Genomic DNA, 24,432 nt, shown 5'->3' on the forward strand with positions numbered 1-24,432 from the left:
ATCTTCTTTATCCATTCCTCCGTCGATGGACATTTATCTTTTTTTTTTTTTTTGCATTACGTGGGCTTCTCACTGCTGTGGCCTCTCCCGTTGCGGAGCACAGGCTCCGGACGCACAGGCCCAGCAGCCATGGCACACGGGCCCAGCCACTCCGCGGCATGCGGGATCCTCCTGGACTGGGGCACGAACCCGTGTCCCCCGCATCGGCAGGCGGACTCCCAACCACTGCGCCACCAGGGAAGCCCGGACATTTATCTTTTGATAATAGCCATTCTAACAGGTGTGAGGTGGTAACTCATTATTTTAAGGATTCCAGGGTTAATATTCTAAGAACGAGAAACTTTGCCCTTACCTGTGTAACCAGATGGGCATTCACAAATGAACTCCCCAACTCGGTCTTTACAAATTCCATTGTTGTAGCATGGCAGTGAGCTGCATTCATCAATGTCTGTTTCACATTTTAAGCCTAAAATGCAAACCAGACACTGAAGGTCAATCAAAGAGCAGATTAACAGAAACAGAACCATGATCATTTAAAGATAATTATCCCAATAATCTGAATTTATAGGGAGTGGTGGTGGTGAAGGAAAGGGCAATATTTGTTAAGAGCTACCATCTAGTTAAGTATTTAATGAAGGTATTACCTCTCTCTAAACAGCTTTAAGATATCCTTATAAGGATACATAAAAGATAGCAAAAGATCCTAAGTTAGAAGTAGAGGGGTGAAAAGGGAAATCTGGAAGCATAAAATAGAGCCAGGAATTAGTTTAATTCCAAAGTGAAAAATACAGAGTCATGTATACTTGCTACCAAGGCCACTTGGTGGAGGAGGGGTGGCGGGACTAAATCCTGCCAGATCTCAGCTCATATGTCAGGTATCCTAGAATGGGGTGCATCTTCCCATAGGGTGCTCACAGGCTTTCTATGGGCTAGCTCTGCCGAAACCCACGTTCTTCTACACCAGGGGGTCTCAAAGTGTGGTCCCTGGACCAACAGCATCAGTAATCCCCTGGGAATGTGATAGAAATGCAAATTCTCACAACTTCCCTAGACCTACTGAATCAGAAATTCTGGGATTGGGCTCCAGCAATCTGTGTTTTAAGAAGTCCTCCAGATGATTCTGATGCATGTCAAAATTTGAGAATCACTGCCCTATATTATGCTTTTCTCAACCACCTCTCATTTATAAAACTCTAGGACAAGTTTATTATTTCTTGTGGAATGTTGGGACAAAAATTTTTATAAGAGTTGAAACACACACACATGCACATATGCACATGTTGAAATAAGTGGAATTCCAACATTCTGTATTTTGTTTTCCAACTTCTCTTTTGCTTATTTTGTGGTGAATTATTTAAATACCACTTTCTCATTAAAAACACTTCATGTTGGTGGCATAAAACTCGAAAAAAATGTAAAAACTGCATTTCTGGAAGAAAACAGGAAACTATTTTTAAATAAACTGCAATTTTTAAGATATAGTTCAGGGCTTCCCTGGTGGCGCAGTGGTTGAGAGTCCGCCTGCCGATGCAGGGGACATGGGTTCGTGCCCCGGTCCGGCAAGATCCCACATGCCGCGGAGCAGCTGGGCCCGTGAGCCATGGCCGCTGAGCCTGCGCGTCCGGAGCCTGTGCTCCGCAACGGGAGAGGCCACAACAGTGAGAGGCCCGCATACCGCAAAAAAAAAAAAAAGATATAGTTCATTTCTCCTCAAAAATTATATTTCTGGACTGAGCTGGAATTTGAACCAAACTGCAAGAAAACATAATTCTTACATAATTCCTACATAATCAAGTTCAAAGCCACGCTGTTTTTCTAAGCACAGCTTCCAGAAAGAAATAAAGCAACAAATCATGGCCATTCATAAGAACTTCCATTCATGTGAAGCAAATGAGAGAAACTGGAGTTTGTTTAAAAATGTTTATGCTGGACAATCTGTTCTATGTTGAGTGTCATGCATTTAATTTGTGTTAGAATGCAACCTTGGACACGGCCTCTGGAACCGTATTCCCATTTAAATCGTGAGTTATGATGTGACTTTTCATAGAGAAGATGATTCTTTATTCTTCCCCCCAAAACGTGCAAAGAAAACTGTCATTCGTAAGATATGTATGCTTTTTTCACTTATTGGTTTGTCTTGTTCAACCAAACTTTTGTGCAATTATACAGTCTAATGTATCTTATGGCGTTTATTTTTAATGTTTCAAAGTTTGATACTGCAAGTCACAATGATACTGTATGAAAAACACATGAAAATTTGCATTCCTCTGTGTTACCTGTATATCCATGTGGACAGAGACACACATAACCACGCCCAAGTTGTTGGCAGGTTCCACCATTGTGGCAGGGGTTTAAGAAACATTCATGGAAAACCTACCAGTGGCAGAAAAGAAATTTATCAGAGACAAAACACTATTTGTTTCAAAGCAATTCTGAGTAGGGAGTTAGAAGGTTTACATCAGGTTTCGGTTTCCAGGTGAGTCCAGCTGGACGGCTGCCTGCATAACGCTGGTACCTGCCATATATGGGCACAAATGCTATATATTATTCTTGAGTGATGTTCTGATAAACCCAGGCAGTGTTGCTAAATGCTGGCTCCATTTAAGGCATTTAAAAAAGTATACTAAGACAGGCCCCAACCCAAACCAGCTAAATCAGGAATCTGTGGAAGTGGTATCTGTGCATCATTTTTAAAAGTAAGCCAGTGGATTCTAATATGTCTGTGTCCATTACGTGCAGTTTCAAATATGACTTATGAAGCCCTTATAAGTGAGTACGTTTGGATGTAGGAAGTTAAAGTAAGAAATATAACTTCATTATCCTCCTTAAAAATACTTAAAGCCAAGGAATTTATTATGACATTGGGCAAGGTGCATTCAGAGTAATGGCTGAATCACCCAAAATAATTATTCTTAACTAGTCTTCAAAAAAATAAATGGAAAAGTTTTATGAGTTATGTTTCTTATTTTTTTAAAAACCCACAACTTACTCCAATAAATGATTTTTATTTTTGCTGGCAAAAAATTTAAATAACTTTCATGAAAGTTGAGTAACTCTTCCTGCTAATCGGAAAAGGCCTTTGGTTAATCCAAACGCCCTTACTCAAATGATGGGTTATGCTCATGGTACATAGTACATGTTCATTATTAGCAAATCAAAAGACTCCCCACATCCACAATTCTCTGTGCCAGACATTGCTGGGAAAAATTCCCATTTCTGGTACTTAGAACTTCTAATGCTGCATTTTTGGAAAGTTCATTTTATAAGTCATAAGCAAATGTAATTATTCATTGATAATATTCATGAGTCTTGATTACTTGAAGTTTCAACTCTGGTAGTTTTCTCCTGTGGGACATGTATAATGACAAATTGTTCTCCAAGAATTCCATTAGGGAACATTTTATAAATATAAAATGGACTTGCCTGACTGCTGACTTCATACTTCTTTTTGATATGTCCAGGAGAAGCAACGGGCACTACACTTTCCTCTGCTGCTGAGAAAGTTGAACTAAAACCTAATAAAATTAATGGGAAAACAACTGAAAAACACATTTGTGTGTAGTAGATATTACCAATAAATAGACTCTACTTATTTTTTTCTTTTTCTTTTTTTAAAATTGAAGTATGGTTGTTTTACTGGTAATTTCTGCTGTACAGCAAAGTGATTCAGTTATACAAATACATACATTCTTTTAAAAAATTCTTTTCCATTATGGTTTATCATAGGATATTGAATATAGTTCCCTGTGCTATACAGTAGGGCCTTGTTTATCCATTCTATATGTAACAGCTTACATCTGTTAATCCCAGCCTCCCACTCCACCCCTCCTCCAAAAGCCCCTCCCCCTTGGCAACCACAAGTCTGTTCTCTAGGAGCAGACTCTATTTAAATACCATAGTCAAGATTCTGATTCTCAGAGTGGGCAAAGCCACATATATTTTGTTTCAGTAATATAAAGAGAGCGTAGAGATGGATGGAATTATGTCATTAAATTCTAGACTTTTAGAAATTTGGAATTTATCAAGTTCGACATTCCCAAAATAAGAATCTTTGAGTCACTGTCATCAAAAAGACCTTCAAAAGGATAGTTTAACACATCCAGACACCCAAAGGCACCGAAAATAGTAATATTCAGAATTGAAGCTACCGCAGAGATAAACAAAAGTCTCCAACCCAGGATTACATGAGAAATGAAGTATATCATCTTACTGGAACAATCTGTGATGGATCTGGCACCAGTGATGGTTGTAGTTCCATAAAAGGGACAAGATAAGCAGAAGGACTTCCCTGGATTGGGTTGGTAGTAGTCTTGAGGACATGGATAACAGGGCATTAACCCAGAACGAGAGAACTCTCCTACTGGACAAGGCACTGCAAAAGTAAGAACAAATCATTTGTGCTTCATAGTAGTATACCCTACCTCTAAAAGAAGCGCATTAAGCTTTGGTTATAAGAAAGCTAGCACATTGCTAATATTTTCTCTTCCATGTACTTAATACCCAGACCATTTTATCACCTAGATAAATGTTTTGTTGTTTCTTTCCCATCTTTAACAACACATAGCAACTCAGTAAAAATCAGAATTGGCCATATAATATTGTGTTATGATTTTTCCACTTAACTTTATATCATAAGCAAATCATTCCCCAAATCATTAAGTAACATGGTGTTTAACAAATGAAAAATATTACATCTCATTGGCAGACCATAATTGATCTCACATTTCCTCTCCTATTGGACACTTAGGTTGTTTCTACTAGCTTGCTATTATAAATAATGCTGACATGAAATTTTCTATATAAATTTTTTAATATAGCTCTGATTATTTCCTTGGGATAACACTTGACTTTGAGTAGTTGAGTAGTTAGAGCTAAAGATATGACAATTTAAAGCCAGAACTATGTCATGCCCAAATCTTTAAATAATGTAATTTACAGTCCCATTGGCAGTGTATGAAATTGCCCTTCTCACTGCATGCTCAGCATTCAAAATGATTATTTAATTTTTTCCTACCTGAAGGTAAAAATGGAATCACGCTGTCATTTTAATTTGCATTTTGATGATAAATGAAGTTGCATTTTTTACGTTTACCAGAAATGTTTATTTCCCCTGTAGAGTTGTCTATTATTTATTGGGGGTCTTTTATTTTTAAAACTTTTAATGTCATTTTGGGTTAGACATGCTTTTCGTAAACAACATGCAGTTGAATATTATCTTTTAACCAAATTGGAAATTCTCTTGCCAAGATTTGGTGGAATATAAGAAAACAGCCCCAAACATAAATTTTGGTTACATTTGGCAGAGGGATAGTGGGGTAGAGTAGCCATGACTAAATCCTTGGGTTGGGGTTTTAGACTGTGATCCATAGACAAATTCAGGTGGAGTGTGTGAACTCGAGTCATTTGGGTGAGCCCTAAAACCATTATAAACTGAGAAAACTACTAAAACTATTAAGACTTGTCTGCATAAAATTAAGTATAGAAGACAGGACACAGGGAAACAGCTACTCAGGATATCAGCATACTTATCATTTAGGTTTTGGATTCTTGATAATAAAAATTAGTATAGCAGAAATAATTACCAATATGGTGAAAAATTTAGAGATACCCTTGAGGCTCAAGGGAGCATGATACTCCAAGTGATGGCATCTCTTTTTTATTGGTATGACAATAAACATTAAGTAAATGACAACACATCTGTCGTAATCTGAAGACGCCTTGATCAAATTTCTTAAGCAAAAACAGCCAGGCAAATCTTTTGTAAAAGAGCTCTTTTACGTACCCAACTGACAAAAAGTAGAGGGTTGAATCAAGAGATGGCAGAAGATAACATAGATATTAATGCATATTTAGAAAAAAAAAATTCTGGTGGCTACATTTGTTATATTCAAGAAGAGTTTTAAACTACAAGTATCTTTGTTTCACCAAGAATAAAATAATCTACTCTGTTACTAGATGTAGACAGGGCTTTGCACAAACATATTATAAACCTATAGGAGTGTAAAATGGGTTTTCTGATTCCCAAGTTTCCAAAAATGATTGTCTATTTGGAAAAGGCACCTTCCAAATAGCTAATTAGTTAATTGGAAGCATAAATCTTCCACTGATAAAAGTATAAATTTTCTGTTTGAGAGGATATCTATGAGTGTGCATCATATGCTAGAAATATAAATGCTGTCACTTAAACCCAAGATGCTATAATGAATTAAACTGTTTTTTTCCATATAACTTTTTCCAGTACAATCTTACCCTTAAAAAGAAAAAAAGACTGTGCCCCTAAAAACTGACAGAATTATACTGTCAGTTGTAGCACATAATTATACTATAATTGTCAAAAATTATACTAAGATATAATAGTAATAAAATCTTAAGATTAAAAATCAATTAGCATCTCAAAATAGCAAACATGGTGTTGTGATGTCTATACTTTGCTTTTTGACCTAGAAAGTGTAAAATAAACTTTCATGTGGAAATTAGTTTAAATTACATTCCAAGGGCAGACAGTTGTCATCACAAATATACTTTCTAAGAGTGAATAATCAGCATTTAATATATAATTTATATATGCAGTACATATATATATACACACACACACATATACATACACACACATATAATATATGAATGTATAAACATACACATATACATAATAATAGCACTATCTAGTACACAGGACAGTATTAAATACACACACATGCATACACACATGACACAGTTCCTAATGGACTAATGTCATAAGAAAAGATGTGAGAATTTCATTTTGAACCTTGGCCAGAGAAACTGTGGTTTCTAAATCAAGACAAATGGAACAAAATTCTTCTCACCTCTTCTACTGTAGAGAAAGAGAAAAAAAGTATTCAAATATGCCAAAAGTGATATCAAAATAGAATTAAAAATAAAGCATTGAAATGACCAGGGAAAAATGTAACCTCACATGTCTGTCCCCCAATAGTGTAAAGGAATAAATACAGCCTTGGAGTCATTGGTTTCCTATGACAAAGCCAGAAGTCAAAGACTCTTATTCTGAGCCTCCTTTTAACTTCATCCTACAGGGTTGGGCTAAGAAGTGTTATCATCCTGTTCCACAAATAATCTTTCCTTCTATTGGGACCATATGTAAACAACACCACCACCAAAAACTCATTTGTGGGATTAATTATTTTGATAAAAATCATTTTCAAAAAATGGAAAGTTTCAGACTCTTTTGTAACCAAGGACTCAAGACTATTTAATATCCTAATAAGTGACAATAGGTGAAATGTATAAAGAATGTTACATTATGCTAACATAGTAATAGACTTAAAGATAACTGCTATATTTATTAATGATATTTTAAGTTCAACAGGCCAAAGCAGGCAAAAAGTGGTATGTCAGCAAAAAATAAGATAAACTGTACAACATGCCCATAAAACATAAATCAGTACAGAAAGAGAAAAGAGGAGAAGGAGAGAAAGAAAGAAGGGGAGGGGGAGAGAGGGACAGAAAAGGGGTTGGCTGAAAACTAAGGAAAATATATAAGGGACTGTTTTAGAACTCACACACATTTAAATTTAAAGTAAAAGTAACATGGTGTTTATCCAGCACCACAGGGGAAGGTGTCATGACCAAATATTACCAACTCCTACTCAGGACAAGTAGACTGTGGTTAAACATATGCTAGAAATATTAGCAGAAATGGAACAGTTACCAGAAGCTTAGAGATTTTCTGGGAATTATAATTACTTAATTGCAGTAATTTGCTATTAGAAAACCTCAAGGTTTATTTAGAAGGTTAAAGGATAAAAATTTGTCAACTATGAACTTGTTTCACTGTAAAAATCCTAGTTGCTTTTGTGGTTGGAAGGAAGGAAGGAAGGAAGGAAGGAAGGAAGGAGAGAGGGAGGGAGGGAAAGAGGGAGATGGGAGGGAGAGGAAGGGTGGCGGGGAGAGGGGGAGAGGGAGAGGGAGAGGGAGAGAGGGAGGGAGGGAGGGAGGGAGGGAGAGAGAGAGAGAGGATTTTTCCCTGCAGACTTTCTTCCATAGTTAGCTTGTATACTGACAAAATAATAGAGTCTTTGGCAGATCTCTTTCAACCATAATGTGAAGTTCTGTTTGACTTTTAATTAAAAAAAAAAAATCCACAGCTGGTATTACACAACACACATGGTTTATGAGTTTCAAATAGGTCCTAGTTAAATTCTCTTCAAATCAGTGAAACATCAGGTTGATGAACTCTGCTCTCCCAATTCCTCAGGTCTAAGAGGCTTTCATCTACTGTGAAATTCTGAGAGTCAAACCGATGGAGCATATAAAACCTATAACTCACAGTATGTATTTCCTGTAGCACTTATGAGGACTACGACTCCCAGGATGCAATGCTGGACACGCCCCATCCCCTCCCTACCACTACACTCAAACATCCTAAGCATTTGTTTTCTAGGACTCTCAGCCTCTAACTGGATGCAGATGTATATATGATTGGGGTACAGTGAGGATGGGATGTGTGTGTGTGTAGCTTGAGGGAATGGGGAACCAGCAGACTGGCTTCTTAAAAACATCACTCACTCAGTAAGGGAAGAGTTTAAACTTTCAGATTGCCATAGACCTTAGGTTTTTCAGTAAGGGTATAAAGAATGGGGAGGACTCACCATTTTTTAAAAAGTCATCTTTTAGCCAGGCATGCTTGTTCTGTTTCCAGTGAGGTAGCAGAGGGAGGCCAACAACTTTTTATTTTTTGCAAAGTTCCACTGAACTTGCAAAGTCATCACAGTTTACGGGAGTTTCTGGCAATAGGCTGACCTTGCCTGCCAGACCTAGTTTCACTGTCATTCTAAGTTTTCATCTTTTACTTTTGTTTATGGCTTCCAGTTTTTTCACTGCTGGAAAACTGGACTTGGTAGGGATGTTAGAACTATTTGAAAAATAGAACTCTAATCTTTATATTTCTATTTAAACCAGTGGTTCTCAATATGTGGTCTCTGGACCAAACAGAATCAGCATCACTTGAGAACTAGTTAGAAATGCAAATTCTCAGGCCCCACACCTGACCTGCTGAATTAAAACCTCTGGGGCTGGGGCCCACCAATCTATGTTTTAACAAACCCTCCATGGTGACATTTGAGAATCAAAATTAGTCATACTTTAGAATCACCTGGGGGAACTTCAGAAGAAAACCAGAAAACTTAAATCAGAATAGCTGGGGGGGTGGCGCAGAGACTGGGTTTCAGTATTTTTAAAATACTGATGTAAATGTGCAATGATTCTAGTATGCAGCCAGAGTGGATAATCACTCATGAAGATCTTCAAACTGTAGGGAATGAACATTACAATTCAGAGGTTGTCTTTTTAGAGTTTCAAGGAACATTAGATAAGACCTCATTTTATACCCGAGGAATCTAAGTTCCTAGTTGAGATGTATTTCTATCATATCATGTGGCCACATGGTTACAAATGTTGAGGGCTGGGACCAAGTCCTGTGCTTCTTGTGTGCTCCTAACGGTACCAGCACGGTGTTTATATTATGGGTGTTTACACTTAAGTATTGACTGGCTGACTAGAAGGAAACTCTCTATGAAGAGACAGTTATTTACATTCTTTGCATGCAGCAGACATATGGTTTTGCTAAAAAGATTCCACTCCTCCATGGGTAGAACCTAGGAGGCTTGAAAAATAAAGCGATGTCTAAGACTTAACCTCCACAAGCAGAAATGTCCACGGCTCCTCTCTTCACAGTTGAAGTATTTTCTGGACATACGAGGCATCCCCGGGAACCAAATGCTGGCTGATAGCTGCCCAGTGGACAAGATTCACAGGTCTCAAGCCCATTTGACGAGTAGGTGCCTTGTTTACACTGAGCTAAAACGAAAAATGTAACATGGTTAATAACGATGACATCAGCTGTACAAAATTAGCACTGTGTACAATAGGATTTTCCACATTTTAATTTATTTAGGATAGAATGAGGGTCACGAAGAACTCCAAGCATACATGTCATATTTTAGACTCCCCATACTTCTGTATACTAAGTCTTAGGCTCATTTCCAGTTACTTGTATTATGACCTAGCACGGTGTTTGGTGTTTGACACATAGAAAATGTCGACAAACAGTTTTTGGGTGAAGTTAGAAATCTGCACCTCAGAAAGGCACTCTCGTAAGATCAAGCTGTCACGGGGAAGCTTGTTTTTGTACAAGTTCTCAGCTTGTACACTGTTCTCTTGAGTGACTGAAACAAAACCCCCGACTGAGCCAGAGTCTCATGACTATGCTGGCACCTTTTTTCACTCTAAGTAAGAACTGGCCCTCTTACCTCCTCCTGCCTACAGACACCATTTCATTTGAGGGTTGGCAGAGAGGAAGTAAAAGTAGTCTTAGCAGCAGGCCCAGAGAGGTTAATTAAGGAACTTTCCCAAGCTCATAGCAATGGTTTTGTAGTAGAGCGGGCGTAGGGCCAGATTCCCCAATTCCCAGTGCACTGTCCTTTCCTTCTGCCCTCCTCCTCCGATGACTCTCATTTTCAGCGCCACTAACATTTTTAGTGCATTTGCAATCACCTAGCACTGCTCTCAAGTTTACATGTGTCATGAAGTACCCACACCTGCATTGGCAACAACAGGCAAGGAGGAACAATTTTGCAATTCCTTCTTTTAGGTGTGTCTTACTGTAACTTTAAATGTGAAAGGAAATGTTTCCATCAGGAATGTTCATTGAGAATAACAGTAACGATATTTTGAAAGGACTGGATATTTTAGTAGCAAGCATAGATGCATATGGGCCTGTAGTTACTTATTTCCAAGTAAATGGAGAGTGAATCTCATGCTATCAAATATTATTCTAACAAAAAGCAGCCTAATGCTTGCTAAGAGCCATGAAAGTCCTTTCCACCAATTAAAGTGAGATTCACGAAAACACCCAGGTTCATTGATGAATGTGCATTAGAGTTCCTGACAGTGGAGTCTGACTTAGAGCAATGGACGGTTGCAAAAGGAAAGATAAATGGACTTCTCTAAAGTGAGGGAAACATTCAGGTAACAGTTTGCAATTGAAAGAAAGAAAAAAATCAATTAATGAAATTGCTTTTGGTAATGCTTGTATTTCATCCTATTTGCCATTGAGATTTTATAACTGGAAACAAAATTTAGGCTTCTGGCCAAAATGAGCACTAAGCCCCTACCTTTACATTCCGAGCTACTTCTTGAATGGAGATATTCAGTGTGAGTTCCAGTTGGACAGGGTTTGCACTCAAGTTGCCCTTCTTCATCTTGATAGGAGCCCATCAAGCAGCTTTCACAGCCAGAATTCTCCAGAGAATAGTAGGTTCCCAAAGGGCAATTGACTGAAGAGAAAACAAGCAGGAAACACTGAATATAGTATGGAATGTGCTTTTTCCCTAAGGCATGAGAGTAATAAAGCCTGCTTCCAGATACTATTGTTTATGGGTTAAATTTTACTGCCAGAGGCTTACTCACATGATAAACCTTCCAGAAATGTATTCCTCTAAACCAAGAGTAGATTCTTTTTTTTTTTTTTTTGAGAAAATGCAAATTCTTGTTGACCAAGCTTAGTGTTTATATGATGGGGGCTTTGAAGTGTGGGTTAAAGTTCTAATAAACCAGATTATTCTGGAAACACACAGTTCATGGAAGAAGAGGATAAAGCAATAAATATTTAGGTTAATTTGGGGCTTTGGGATATTAAAAATGATTTCATAGCTGTTCTTCTGAATGGTTTCCCTTATGAAATTGAGTGTCCATTATAGCATTATTTCTAGAAATAAAAACAGGCAAAGGTGATGAGCCTAAAACAAGTGAGTTAAGTCGACCCTTGTCTCTGATTGCAGGAATTACTGCCCACTGAAGGCAAGTCTGAGGCATCCTCAGACCCAGAGGCTCCAAGGAAACAGGCCAATTTTAGAACCTTCCTTCCTTGAAGATTTGGCTTACTATTTGGAGGCCTGGAGTGCAGAATTTCAGAGACCAAAGTGGGATGTTAAATTCACTGAAAGGCTGCTATCAAAGTTAGTATTTTTATAGAGAGGACACTTGAAAGAATCACTTGGGTGATTCTGAGGTGTTATGGTATGTAAGAATTACCTGGCAACTTATTAAATTTCAGATTCCAATGCCCTAACCCCAAGGGGTCAGATGCATCCGTTTGGGGATGGGGCCTTAATCAAGCTGCATTTTGAAAGCACTTCAGGGTATAGCTGACACAGGTAGTCTGAAGACCACACTGAGAAATGCAAAATGCTGGCCAAGGCAATTCCTGATTTTCACTCACAGGTTGAGAAAGAAACAAGAGGAGGCTCAGAAAGACAACGTTACTGTGCTTTTGACGGGCTGGTTTATCACACTGTGAAAAACTCCACTGAGCTCTGGGAATAGCAATAAGAACTGTTGAGGAAGGTTTTCCGACCAGGACACAAGAGCCCCAACCTACAGAGAGGTTAACAGAAGACTCATGTCAGTTGGTTCCATGGAGTGTACAGAGTTTGGTCAGAGGAGATCCTGCCCTCTATAAATGATGACTATGGGGCTTCCCTGGTGGCGCAGTGGTTGAGAGTCCGCCTGCCGATGCAGGGGACACGGGTTCGTGCCCCGGTCCAGGAGGGTCCCACATGCTGCAGAGCGGCTGGGCCCGTGAGCCATGGTCACTGAGCCTGCACGTCCGGAGCCTGTGCTCCGCAACGGGAGAGGCCACAGCAGTGAGAGGCCCGTGTACCGCAAAAAAAAAAAATGATGACTCATTAGGGAAAGAGCCTGGAACTGATCCAGATTGTGACAGTCTAAAATAGGGGTAAAAGCTAAGGGACTCGGGGGAGGGAGAATGGGGAATGGAAGTTTAATGGGTCTGGGGTCTCCTTTCGGGGTGATGAAAATGTTCTGGAATTGTGATAGAGGTGACGGTTGAATGACATTGCGATTGTACTAAATACCACTGAATTGTATACTTTAAAAAATAAATTTATTTATTTATTTTTGGCTTTGTGGGGTCTTCGTTGCTGTGCACGGGCTTCCTCTAGTTGTGGTGAGTGGGGGCTACTCTTCTCTGCAGTGCACGGGTTTCTCAATGCGGTGGCTTCTCTTGTTGCGGAGCACGGGCTCTAGGTGCGCAGGCTTCAGTAGTTGTGGCACGTGGGTTCAGTAGTGGTGGCTTGCGGGCTCTAGAGCACAGGCTCAGTAGTTGTGGCGCATGGGCTTAGTTGATCTGTGGCATGTGGGATCTTCCCAGACCAGGGATCGAACCCATGTCCCCTGCATTGGCAGGCGGATTCTTAACCACTGTGCCACCAGGGAAGTCCCTAAATTGTACACTTTAAAATGGTTCACTTTATGCTATGTGAATTTCATGTTGGCTGCCTGGGTGGGAATCTCGGCTACACCACTTACTGTCTTAAATGGTAAGACTTACTGGGTAAGTTCTTAGCCTCCCTGGCTTCAGTTTTCTCATGTATAAAATGTACTTAATAAGAATGGTGCCTCGGGGCTTCCCTGGTGGCGCAGTGGTTGAGAGTCCGCTTGCTGATGCAAGGGACACGGGTTTGTGCCCCGGTCCGGGAAGATCCCACATGCCGCGGAGTGGCTGGGCCCGTGAGCCATGGCTGCTGAGCCTGCGGGTCCAGAGCCTGTGCTCCGCAACGGGAGAGGCCACAGCAGTGAGAGGCCCGCGTATCGCAAAAAAAAAAAAAAAAAAAAAAAAAAAAGAATGGTACCTCATACAGTAGCTAAACAGGATTAAACACATGAGACGTGCTCAGCCAGCACACATGAGTGGTCAGAAAGTATGAGTTTCTGTTATTGGAGTTGCTGCTGAAAGCTGTGAGGTCTAAAGATCTAAAAATAAAACTTAGATTTGAGTCGCTCACCTAAAATAATTTTCTTGTCGTGACCAATAGTGGTTATCTAGACTTTTGAGACACTAAGCACGTAACAATAAGAAAATGTAGCTTTCATCACAATATCCCTTTAGAGTTGTAAAACGACTCTATCCATGTCATTTGACCCAGTAGGCACCAAATATTTTTGATTACAGGGAGAAGTCTTACCACACATACGCCCTCTCAGCATGGAGCCTGGTCTGCAGAAGAGGAAAGCCTTTTCGGTTTCTAAGGAATTGCTGTCAGCTACAAGCATTTCAGATGCAAGATGAAAGGAATACATGGGCTCCTTAGTAAGGGTCCTTTTCAGTCGATTTGTGATAGTTTCCAACGTCTTAATGAGTCGTTGCTGATTTTCCAATTCAAGGGTATCATTTCTTTCATTGGGTAAGGGCACACTAGCTGAGATAAAAACGAAACAAGAGGAAACATAACACACACACATGGTGTTGCAGGAAGCCATTTGTACTGAGTTTTTACCAAAGAGAAATAGCATATTAAAAATCTTCCAGGAAAAATAAACTGAAACTTAAACACCACTTACTGAGCAACTAGTACCTGGAGAATATTAAGAACACCATGATTTGTTTTAATCTTTCTCTCCTATGCTGGATCTACATCACCCTTTTGTGGAGTTCTTCATGATTACATATTAAATTCCTGCAAACTCTCACTTTTTAAAAACACACCATAGTTCATCATGTCAAGATGAGCACAAAGCAGGGGGCTTGTTGCTATGGGAACTATAAAATACATCTGTGATATTAAGAAAAAAATGACAAAACTTGGTTGATTGTGCTTGCCCTAATTTTCAGTTCCAGGGTCATTTCCTAATAATGATAACAAATAGAAAATTTGAAAAACAGGTCTCCAACCAAGAATTTCCCACTATATTAACCTTTTCAAATAGATAGTCTATCCTTACCTGTGATGTTAAAAATTAACTTAATTTTGTGGTCGGATAATGGGGCACTTCTTTTAATCCGTGAAGATCTGGCTTTGCCAGTGCCCGTGGGTGTTTCTCGCACAGTGTCCAGGAAGTCATCATAAGAGTAATCCAGCCTGTTAGCTGCACCCCAGCCGACAGGTCCTGGACAGTTGGGGCAGAGAGACAAAAGATGTTACAGTTGCACCTTTATCAGCGTTTAGGTTCTAATGTTAGGCCACAAATCAAACTGTCCTTGATCATTGCTTAAATTGCCCATAATATACCATATACAAGGTCTCATCTGTAATATCATATTGTAGCTTTAGGCGCTTCATATTAAGTTTAGATTACCAATGAATTCCATTAAAAGTATAAAGTAAAGTCTCTGTAGAGCTATACAGGCATTTAAAGCATTCTATCCTTGACCTAATAATAAACTACCTTAACTTTAGAGGAAATGGGAGGAGGTACAGATTTTAATCAATTCCTATTTCCCTTCAGGGTTTGCTCCATTCTTGCTTTTTTATATCAGTGCTATAAACTTAATGCATGTAAACAGATTTCCTTTTGTGAAGATTGTTCAAATATCTGCATATCTGCATTATATTTCAAAGGTGGGGGTAGTTTCTGAGGGCAGCATGTAAGTTAAATGATTACACAGTTAGGAAACTATGCTGGAGGCAGCATGGCTACACGTGATTCTTTAGATGCCCTCCATATCACTGTGATCAACCACATGGATTCAGACTGTGGCTTCTCATATACGTTGTACGGCTGCACAATCTTAGTCAAGCTCCTTTCATCTCTCTGAATCTCAGTTTCTTTGTGTCTAAACTGAGACAATTGTGCTTACCTCATAGGTTTGCCTGTGGAATAATTGAGCTAATTTATGCAAACTATCTAGCTTATATTTGACTCATTCTAAAACCTCAGTGATAGTAAATGATATTAATATTGGTCTAGGCATACTGTTGTTGCTTAGTTAGGTGCTTTAAACATCAAATTCTATTTATACAGGCTTGTCCACTTGAGTAAGTTGGGTTTTGAGGGTTTTTTTTTTTTTTTAGCTTAATTCACGTTTTGGGCCATTAAAAAGAACTGGGCTCAATATTTTTGTTTTTCACTTAAACATTTGTCCCACAAGTGTCATGTAGCCATTATGTTGATAGAAAAAAAAACAGGTTAGCAAAGAGAAAAATATAAAAGATTACTTATAATTCCATCGCATGGAAATAATGACCATAACATTTTAGGCAAGAATTTTTTCTATGAATATATAAACACACACAAACACATTTATGCATACATACATATACATATATAGCTAGAATAAAAATAAACATACCGCACTTTTAACAAAACGAGATCATACTATATGTATATTATTTGGTAATCGTTTTTCAAATTTTTTCAAAAATGTAATATTTCTGTGTCAAATGGTTTCATAATATTCTCTTCTATAGCTATACTACAAACTAAGCAGGTTTCTATCTTCAGACTTTTAGGTTATTTCAAAATTTTAGAACATCCTTATACATACACATTTCATAAAGTTTAAGACACCATTAATGAGAAGACACATCCCAACTTCAGAGATGCCCAAATGAAAAGTGTACATCTTAGAATTTATAAAATGTGGTACATGTTTGTACATTAGCATGACTTTTATCTTGAGAAATATCCTTAGAAGTGGAATTTCTGGGTCTGAGCATTTTTAATCCTTTAGATACATATCGTCAAATGCCCTTCAATGTCTCCGCTACACACAATATATGAATATGATTTTTTTCCCCTGACACCCTTGCCAATTCTGGGTGTTATGACTCTTATTCAAATTTGTTAATCTGACAGGTCAAAAATGGCATCTCATTTTAGTTTTCATTTGAACTACATGATTATTATAAGATCAAAGAATTTTAATATATTTATTGGCCCTTTATTTTCCATACATTATGACTTGCCAAGGTGTTATAACTATTACGCTGATCTTGTGACTCTGTTGTGAGGACACTCAAGGAGGAAGGGTTGTCTCTTAGGATCACTTGTACCACATGCCATCTGGATCCTTCTAGAATGACAAACATCACCCATCTCAAAGCCTCATGATGACAACTGACTCCCTCTGTGTGTATCCCTGCACCCCTGCAACCTACCTCAACAATCTGGGGGTTGAGGGAAACCTGGGTCATGTGTGACAGAAGAGGCATTGTTATTCTAGATGTGCCACTGCCAGCTCCCCTGCCAATGCCACCTTGTGTTTTTCTATCTAAAACTTTAATGTCCAATATGTTCACTGAGAAGCTGTACATAATAGTTAAAATTGGAAAACAACCTAAGGCCTACCAATAGGAAATTGTTTATATAAATTATGGCAAACTGACTCATAAAATAATATGTAGATATTAAAATTGTATTGAAGTATAATATTTATGACATAAAAATGTCCTGAATAAAATCTTACCCAAAAATTCACGTTTACAAAATAGTATGGGTCAGCATACATATGCACGTACAGTTACATATTCATTAATATATTAACAGAGTTATTTCTGGAATTGCAAGTTATCTCAATATCATTCTTTGTTCTTTAGCATTTTTCAAATTTTTGCAATAAACATATATGCACAAATAATATTTTTAGATTTAAAAATCTAAAGCAACTTTCAACGTCACTCAGTGCTGAATCACGAAAAACATGACTAGTGTCAGAAACAAAAAGGATGTCTGCTGTCATGTGAATTAATACTGTCTCAAATAACCTTCTAAGCACTTTATTTATACTTGTACTTCCTCATTTAATCCTTACAATGGCTCTATGAGTTCAGTACTCTTATATACCCAATTTATAGGTGAGAAAATGGAGGCACAGAGAGGTTTGAGAACTTGGGCTCAAGACCACACACCTAGTTGGTGGGGAAGCCAGGATTTGGACCTTACTAGTTGCTTGTAGAGTTCATGTGCTTTAAACACAACACTATTTTGTTATCACTATTATATTTTAAAACATTACTCTGCAAGTTCTGGACAGTTTTATAAGAATGAAATAAAAATAATTACTGGAAAGGACAATTTTGCTAATTGAGAGACACAACTGAAATCTAGAAATCTGAAGACAGTAAGCTAAATGGCCAGATGGACCAGCCAAAAAAAAATCACACAGCAGACTTTGGAGTAGCTATAATAAAAGTTATATGTCAATTATATCTCAAAAAAAAAAAAAACAAGAAAAAAGTGTTCAGACTCTGCATGAAGAAAACATCAGAATTCCACTTGAAGGTATATTAGACTTGAATAAATGGCTTTCTTGCAATTTAAGTTAAATGCCATATAAAATTTGCTGTTAGTACTTTATAGTTATTACTATTCTCTTCTAAGATCTCATATGAATATTTGAATTTTACAATCATAATGTGACTTAGTTTTCTTAGCGCTTACCATCCTGAGGCATTTTGGCTAATATTTTGAAAGAATTTATTTGATACCCCAAATGTAATATATTTATAAAGATCATTAAGCACAGTATCAAGTTATCCAGTCATCCTAAAATACTTGATGAATAAATGAATAAAAGATCATTTTTCCAGTTTGCCCCACTCTTCTGGAATGATTTTCTTAGTCTGCAGATCAGTTTTGCCAACTACCCACACTAAATAATTTCATTACCAATTGCAAAGCCATTTTCATACTCATAATTATATTCGAGGCAGTATTTTTTGGTCAGGTCCTCCAGTCTGCAGTCAATGTCATCAGCATCACTACAAAATGATGGGACCTGCAAATAAAAAATGAAGAGGACAAAATGTACTTCACATCTGGGTGTGCCTTGGATAAGCCCTTTGCTCCTCTGGCCTTCACATCTCCATCAGCAGGGGGAGGGGAGGGCCCTAGAGCTCTGTCTGCCCTTAAAAAGGCTCCTGACCCTCCTCCATGCCCTCCCCTACCTCCTCTAAGTGCCTGTGGACCACCAAGATTAGCCTCATGCCTCTTCTTTCAGTTTATATCACTTACCACAAGAAACCCAGGACTCTTGGGATATCTCTTGTCTCTTAACTTTCACCCCATTTGGTTTTAAAATTGAAGTGCAGTTGATTTACAACATTTTATTAATGGCTCTTTAGATCCCTTTTCTCTGACCCTATCTCCCACCCTTCTCCAAGTCCTCAAAACCTTTCTTGATGCCCTCTGAAACGCACAGTCAGTAATCAACCAATCTCCTATTATTATTTTTTTTTCACCTCCTCTCTTTATGTTCTCTTCATTTTTGCTCTCAATGAAACCTGACTTCCTAGTTTTCTTAGGTGGTGGGCATGGAGGAAGTGCCTTCCTCACTCTTCATTGCTGTTTCCAGATCATGCTCCCATGAACCTCCTTGAAGCCTCAGAGTTTTGAAGCTCCTGCAATCAACTATACCACACACTGACCCTCCTTGTGGCCATCACCTACAGCCCTCCCCCACTCTGAGTCACCCTCTCATTCCAAGAGCGCTTGGTAACCACCCCTGTTACAGCCCTCGGTGATTTCTGCATCCACCCAGCTGATCCTTCTATCACCTTGGAGTCTCACTTCCTCTTCCAGCTCTACTTTTTTTTTTTTTTTCTTAAAGAAGATGTTGGGGGTAGGAGTTTATTAATTAATTTATTTATTTTTGCTGTGTTGGGTCTTCGTTTCTGTGTGAGGGCTATCTCTAGTTGTGGCAAGCGGGGGCCACTCTTCATCGCGGTGCACGGGCCTCTCACTGTCGTGGCCTCTCTTGTTACGGAGCACAGGCTCCGGACGCTCAGGCTCAGTAGTTGTGGCTCACAGGCCTAGTTGCTCCGCGGCATGTGGGATCCTCCCAGACCAGGGCTCGAACCCGTGTCCCCTGCATTAGCAGGCAGATTCTCAACCACTGTGCCACCAGGGAAGCCCCCAGCTCTACTTTGTCACTTGACATACGTGAGACATACACTTGAGGGTATGTCTCATGATCATACCCTCAGACCTCATCGTTACCAGTAACTGTACCTTCTCCTACTCCCAAGAATCCAATAATTCTTTGACTTCATCAGAATCTATAATCCACTGATGCTACCCACCTCCTCACTGTCTCTCAGCTCCTGATGTCTTCACTTCCTTATTTACCCATCTTGGATCCCATGGTCTACCACCATGAATTACTCCCGTGCATGCACCCTCCTCAATTTGTTTGCCTGGAGAACCTTTAACCCTGGTTAAATTCATTGTTCTGCTTTCTCCACATTTGTGCCCACATGCTCAACTATAGCTTAGGAGAAAACACAATGCTGCTTACTGCCAAGCCTACTACATTTCCCTAGAATATTCATTTATGCTCTCCTAGAAAATTATTTTATACCATGTTCTGTTTTCTCAAACCTCCAGCAACTCCTCCCCATCCACACTCCAGGCTGATCATTCCGCATCTTTTTTCACAGATCAAATAGTCACAAAAGATCTTTCCTTCACACACTTACATCACCATGTGGAATCACTCTTGTATCTATGCTCCTGTACACTCCATCTCCTTGATGCCTCTCTTTCTCTCACGCTCTGTATCAAATCTACTACTACTACTACTACTACTACTACTACATCTACTTTCAGAATCTATCCAAAATCTAAGCCACTCAACTCTGTTATGGGTACAAATATATATATATATATATATATATACACACACATATATACATATATATATATATATATATATATATGTGTCATCATTTCCTGCCTTCAAGACATTCAATACAGTTAAATATATCATTTTGCTTTCCTGGAATCACTGAAAGAGTCCTAAACGAAAACACATGAAAAAGAAAATCCTTTAAATGTTCAATGATCTCCTCATCATAAAAGAAATACAGTCTACAATGGCATTTTTGTCATACTTTAAATAACAAAGCAGACACTCTCAAACCACATGGACCCTAAGCTTCCCTTTCTGACTTGGAGTGTTTTAAAAAATTCAAAGTGCTTTAACACAGATTTACATATAATTCACTCCAGAAGTCCAAAAACGTATGAATAATTCTAAATATGAGGAGCAAGTTTGGGTCACAAAGAAGAAGGGAATCATCAGGACAAAGAATTTTTGTTGCAGGTGACCCAGAGAGGTTACAAAAAACTCAACAGCGAGCGTCCTTTCAAATATGGCAAACAACAAAGGAATGCTACTGACATACCATTTTCCCCAGGGTGGTCTCAAATGCTTCAGAAAACTTCTTCAACAGATCCGTGTCATCACAACGAGTTGCTTTGTACAGCATCTCAAAGGACTTGAACCCATGATTTGCAAAACGTTTTACTGGAAAATGTTGGAAAAAACAGCTCCAGTTGCTTAGTGTTTTCAAAACAACGATTTAATTTTCTGTGGAATAACTGTAACTTGGTATTTTAATCCTGACATGATTTTTGGGATTGTTATAAAAACAAAAGAGGACAGTTAAGGAACGTTTCCAGGCATTAACTGATCATGATAAACCATGAGCCAAGCAGCTCTGTACCCAGTTACCCGGTGATAAGTTTGCTTTGATATATTATTCTTTACCTTCCAATCATATAAAAAAAGGAGCATTTAAGAGAAAAAGAGATATAAAAATTCTCCTCATTATATTCCTGGGAATCTTTGAAAAATCCTAGCTGCATCAAAGATATTATAATTTATATTTATGTAAACTTATAACTTATACATTTATATTATATTTTCAACCACTAGACATTGAAAAATTTCTGAATACTATGTGAAATTCTATTTCTTGAAAGTGTAAGTTCATAAAGATAAATTTTTCCTTGGATCAGAAGCTTAGAATTTAGACTCAGCAAGATGTCTCGGAATATTCAGAGATGATGTCTCCTAATAGCATCACCATTAAAATCCTACTGTCTAAATCTGTGATAGAGGTGAGTGATATCACTTTTATTTGCTTCCCAAATTTGGGGGAAAAATAGCTCAACTAAGTGGGCTTTACTCTTTTTCTAAGACATTGGCATTTAAACTTCATCTACAGTACTAGATCAAAGATTCACTCCAGAAAATATTATTTACACTAGACAAAGATATTGGGTTATTCTTATAATAATATATAAGATTACAGAATAGCTCTAAATCTAAATCACTTCTAAAGAGAATGTGACTGATCTCTCACTGCATCACGTATATTGGCTCTTACTTTAAACATAAGCTCTTCTAAAGACTATAAGACTATACTTTATAAGTTGAAGTTTACAAGTCAAGAATGACATGCTGACAAGTCTCTTCGGATAATTCTGGTAAATAAAAATGAGAGCACCAAGATGGTTTTGCCATAAACTGAATCTTATCCTATAGCAATCCGATGAATAGCAAGACTCTGGGTGGCTAATAACTTAAGTCAAGGGACAAGCATTTCTCTTATCTGCAAACACTTCAAATTCACAGCATCATTTTCCACTCACCAAACCTAATCCCTATATTAAAGCAATTTTTCCCTTTAATGTTTAGAAATTTATACACACAGGCAGACAAATACATATTCACACATATGAAAGGAGTCCAGAAAATAATTAGAACTTACTAGCACAGTCTGGCCATTCAGTGGAATATGGTGGTTTCCAGATACCATCTTCATAAGCACAATAATACTTGTCAGTAGACCCTTCTGTGAAATCATAGCCCTCTAAGCAACTTAATGTGCAGTTAACTCCAGCACTATCTTGAGAACATATAAAATCCCCATTTACAGGTGTAAATGGAACTTCACAGGGGGAACCTGTGTAAAAAAAATCGTATTACTCATATACAGTGGTATAAGAAATACAAATTAAAATCCAGGAGTCTAAGCTGAATTTTGAAAAGGATTCCTCCTGTCCACCACTACTCCTAGAAAAACTCTCACAGTAAATCCTTAGTGTGGGATTGTTGCAAAGTCTGCTTTTTGATTCCTAGGTGGGTATAGTTAAAAAACTGTACCTATGTGTATTTATGGGTAATTAATTACCTATGTGTAACTGTGCATATTTTATGAAAAGATAAAGTACTTCTGATTTGCGAGTTATTTTTGGCATTCTTTTAAGAAAAATGAAAACCAGATAACATTACATAGGAAATACATTTTCTGAATCTGTCTCCTCAAGCATTCAAAATAGGATCATGACAACAATACTTTACAACTTTGGAGAAAATGTTAATAAGTCATTAATTAAAGACTACCCCGGAAGAAAATATTTCTATTTACCATGAAGTGAAGGAATAATAATCAGAAATCCCAGTAAAATCTGTCAGTATTCTAACTTTAAACATCTACTGCTCACAGACTATTTTCTTTCACAAAATAGAGTGCAACAGCGATTACATATATCAAGTTCAACTAGATTTTTGGAGGCTTATGTAGAGTATACCTTTTATGATAATGTGGATGTCACATGTTCTGTTATTGCCTGAGGGGTCAGTAGCTGTGTACCGCACTACCGTCTCCCCATGAGGGAAAAGGTCTCCTGGTGTATGACTTCTGGTGATGGCCAACACAGCCCCTAGAAAGGAAAGAAGGGGAAAGAAGGAATCCAATTTGAGGGTTATTGTGTGCAGTCACTTTATTTTATTTGAATTTTCATTTTCTATTTATACAAACCAGCTGGGCATTCTATTTGTACTGATTTGGCCGCTAGTAGAAAATAAAAGATATAATTTTATGCTATAACACAGAAATTGTTGCCTCAAAAACCTATTAAATTAAGGCATTCTTACTAAATAAATTATTTTCCTTGAATAGGTCAGTCTCTGTGAATACTGGAAATTTAATTAAGAAATCTATTTAACTTGCATTCTTATAGTTTTTGGGGTTTTGGTCAAAGCTTTAAAGTGAACTTCAGCTATATTAGCTCATTTTTTTCTGTTTTCCCATGAATTTTTATAACTTTTTGGACAAATGTTTAAGAACTGAGTATGAAAACATAGAACTGCATTAGAGTTACCAATAGGATGCATAGTTTATGTCTTTAGGACAATGGAAGCTTAGAGACTCAATGAATTTATTAGAACACTTTCAAAGAAAACACCTTGTACACATTTAATAATGTCCACTGAATACTGAATGAAAGGAAAAGCCATGAATAGGTAAGATTAATAATGTTAAATTATATATAATTATCCTAACATTAAAACATATTACCTTATATAATTATTCATTCTATTTAGATGTAATTTGCTTTTCATTTCTCTTTTACCTTTTTAAAAGCTTTTTAAAATAAAGTATAATTCGGCAGTAACATACTGACAACACGATCTCTGCATTCTCACCTGAGTTGTCCGAGAACTGAGGCTCATCCCAGGTGGCAGCATGCTCCTTCTCGGAGACCTGGACTGGAGGAGGGGATCTGCACCAGTCTATGCTAGGTGGTTCTACATCTAAAGAACATGAAATCAGAGAATGAAGTCACAATTGATGTTCAAAACTGATGAGGAAGGTTGCAAGAGAGAACTGAAGTCTACTTGTGCTGGCAGAGAACCTTGACCTTGTTAGACACAAGGCTGGCCCTGGGGTCCCTTTGATGATGAGGTATGTTTCATCCCTGACCTCAACATCAAAAGAAAAAGCTGATTCTTGCTATACTTCCCTCTGCCTGTTGAAGAAGGAATACCAGATTGCTAAAATCACCATGAGCACAGCAGTATGAAAG

The 24,432-nt window shown here is 38.0% G+C and overlaps 1 protein-coding gene across 1 annotated transcript in view; it reads right to left on the reverse strand.

The window, feature by feature from the left end:
* The window catches only part of SVEP1 (sushi, von Willebrand factor type A, EGF and pentraxin domain containing 1), a gene marked incomplete at its 5' end in the record, with an annotated part of 185,989 nt that overhangs the window by 70,676 nt on the left and 90,881 nt on the right, over window positions 1-24,432 (reverse strand). The window contains 13 exons of the mRNA XM_081236611.1: window positions 353-466; window positions 2,277-2,373; window positions 3,424-3,515; window positions 4,211-4,372; window positions 9,673-9,834; window positions 11,151-11,312; window positions 14,022-14,255; window positions 14,779-14,943; window positions 18,445-18,553; window positions 20,961-21,082; window positions 22,332-22,526; window positions 23,155-23,286; window positions 24,053-24,160. Of these exons, the coding sequence (XP_081092737.1) occupies window positions 353-466; window positions 2,277-2,373; window positions 3,424-3,515; window positions 4,211-4,372; window positions 9,673-9,834; window positions 11,151-11,312; window positions 14,022-14,255; window positions 14,779-14,943; window positions 18,445-18,553; window positions 20,961-21,082; window positions 22,332-22,526; window positions 23,155-23,286; window positions 24,053-24,160 (1,854 nt within the window). The remainder of the gene's footprint in view (window positions 1-352; window positions 467-2,276; window positions 2,374-3,423; window positions 3,516-4,210; window positions 4,373-9,672; window positions 9,835-11,150; window positions 11,313-14,021; window positions 14,256-14,778; window positions 14,944-18,444; window positions 18,554-20,960; window positions 21,083-22,331; window positions 22,527-23,154; window positions 23,287-24,052; window positions 24,161-24,432) is intronic.

The sequence above is a fragment of the Mesoplodon bidens genome (genome assembly GCF_964165515.1).
Source record: "Mesoplodon bidens genome assembly, chromosome: 6".
NCBI classification, from domain to species: domain Eukaryota; kingdom Metazoa; phylum Chordata; class Mammalia; order Artiodactyla; family Ziphiidae; genus Mesoplodon; species Mesoplodon bidens.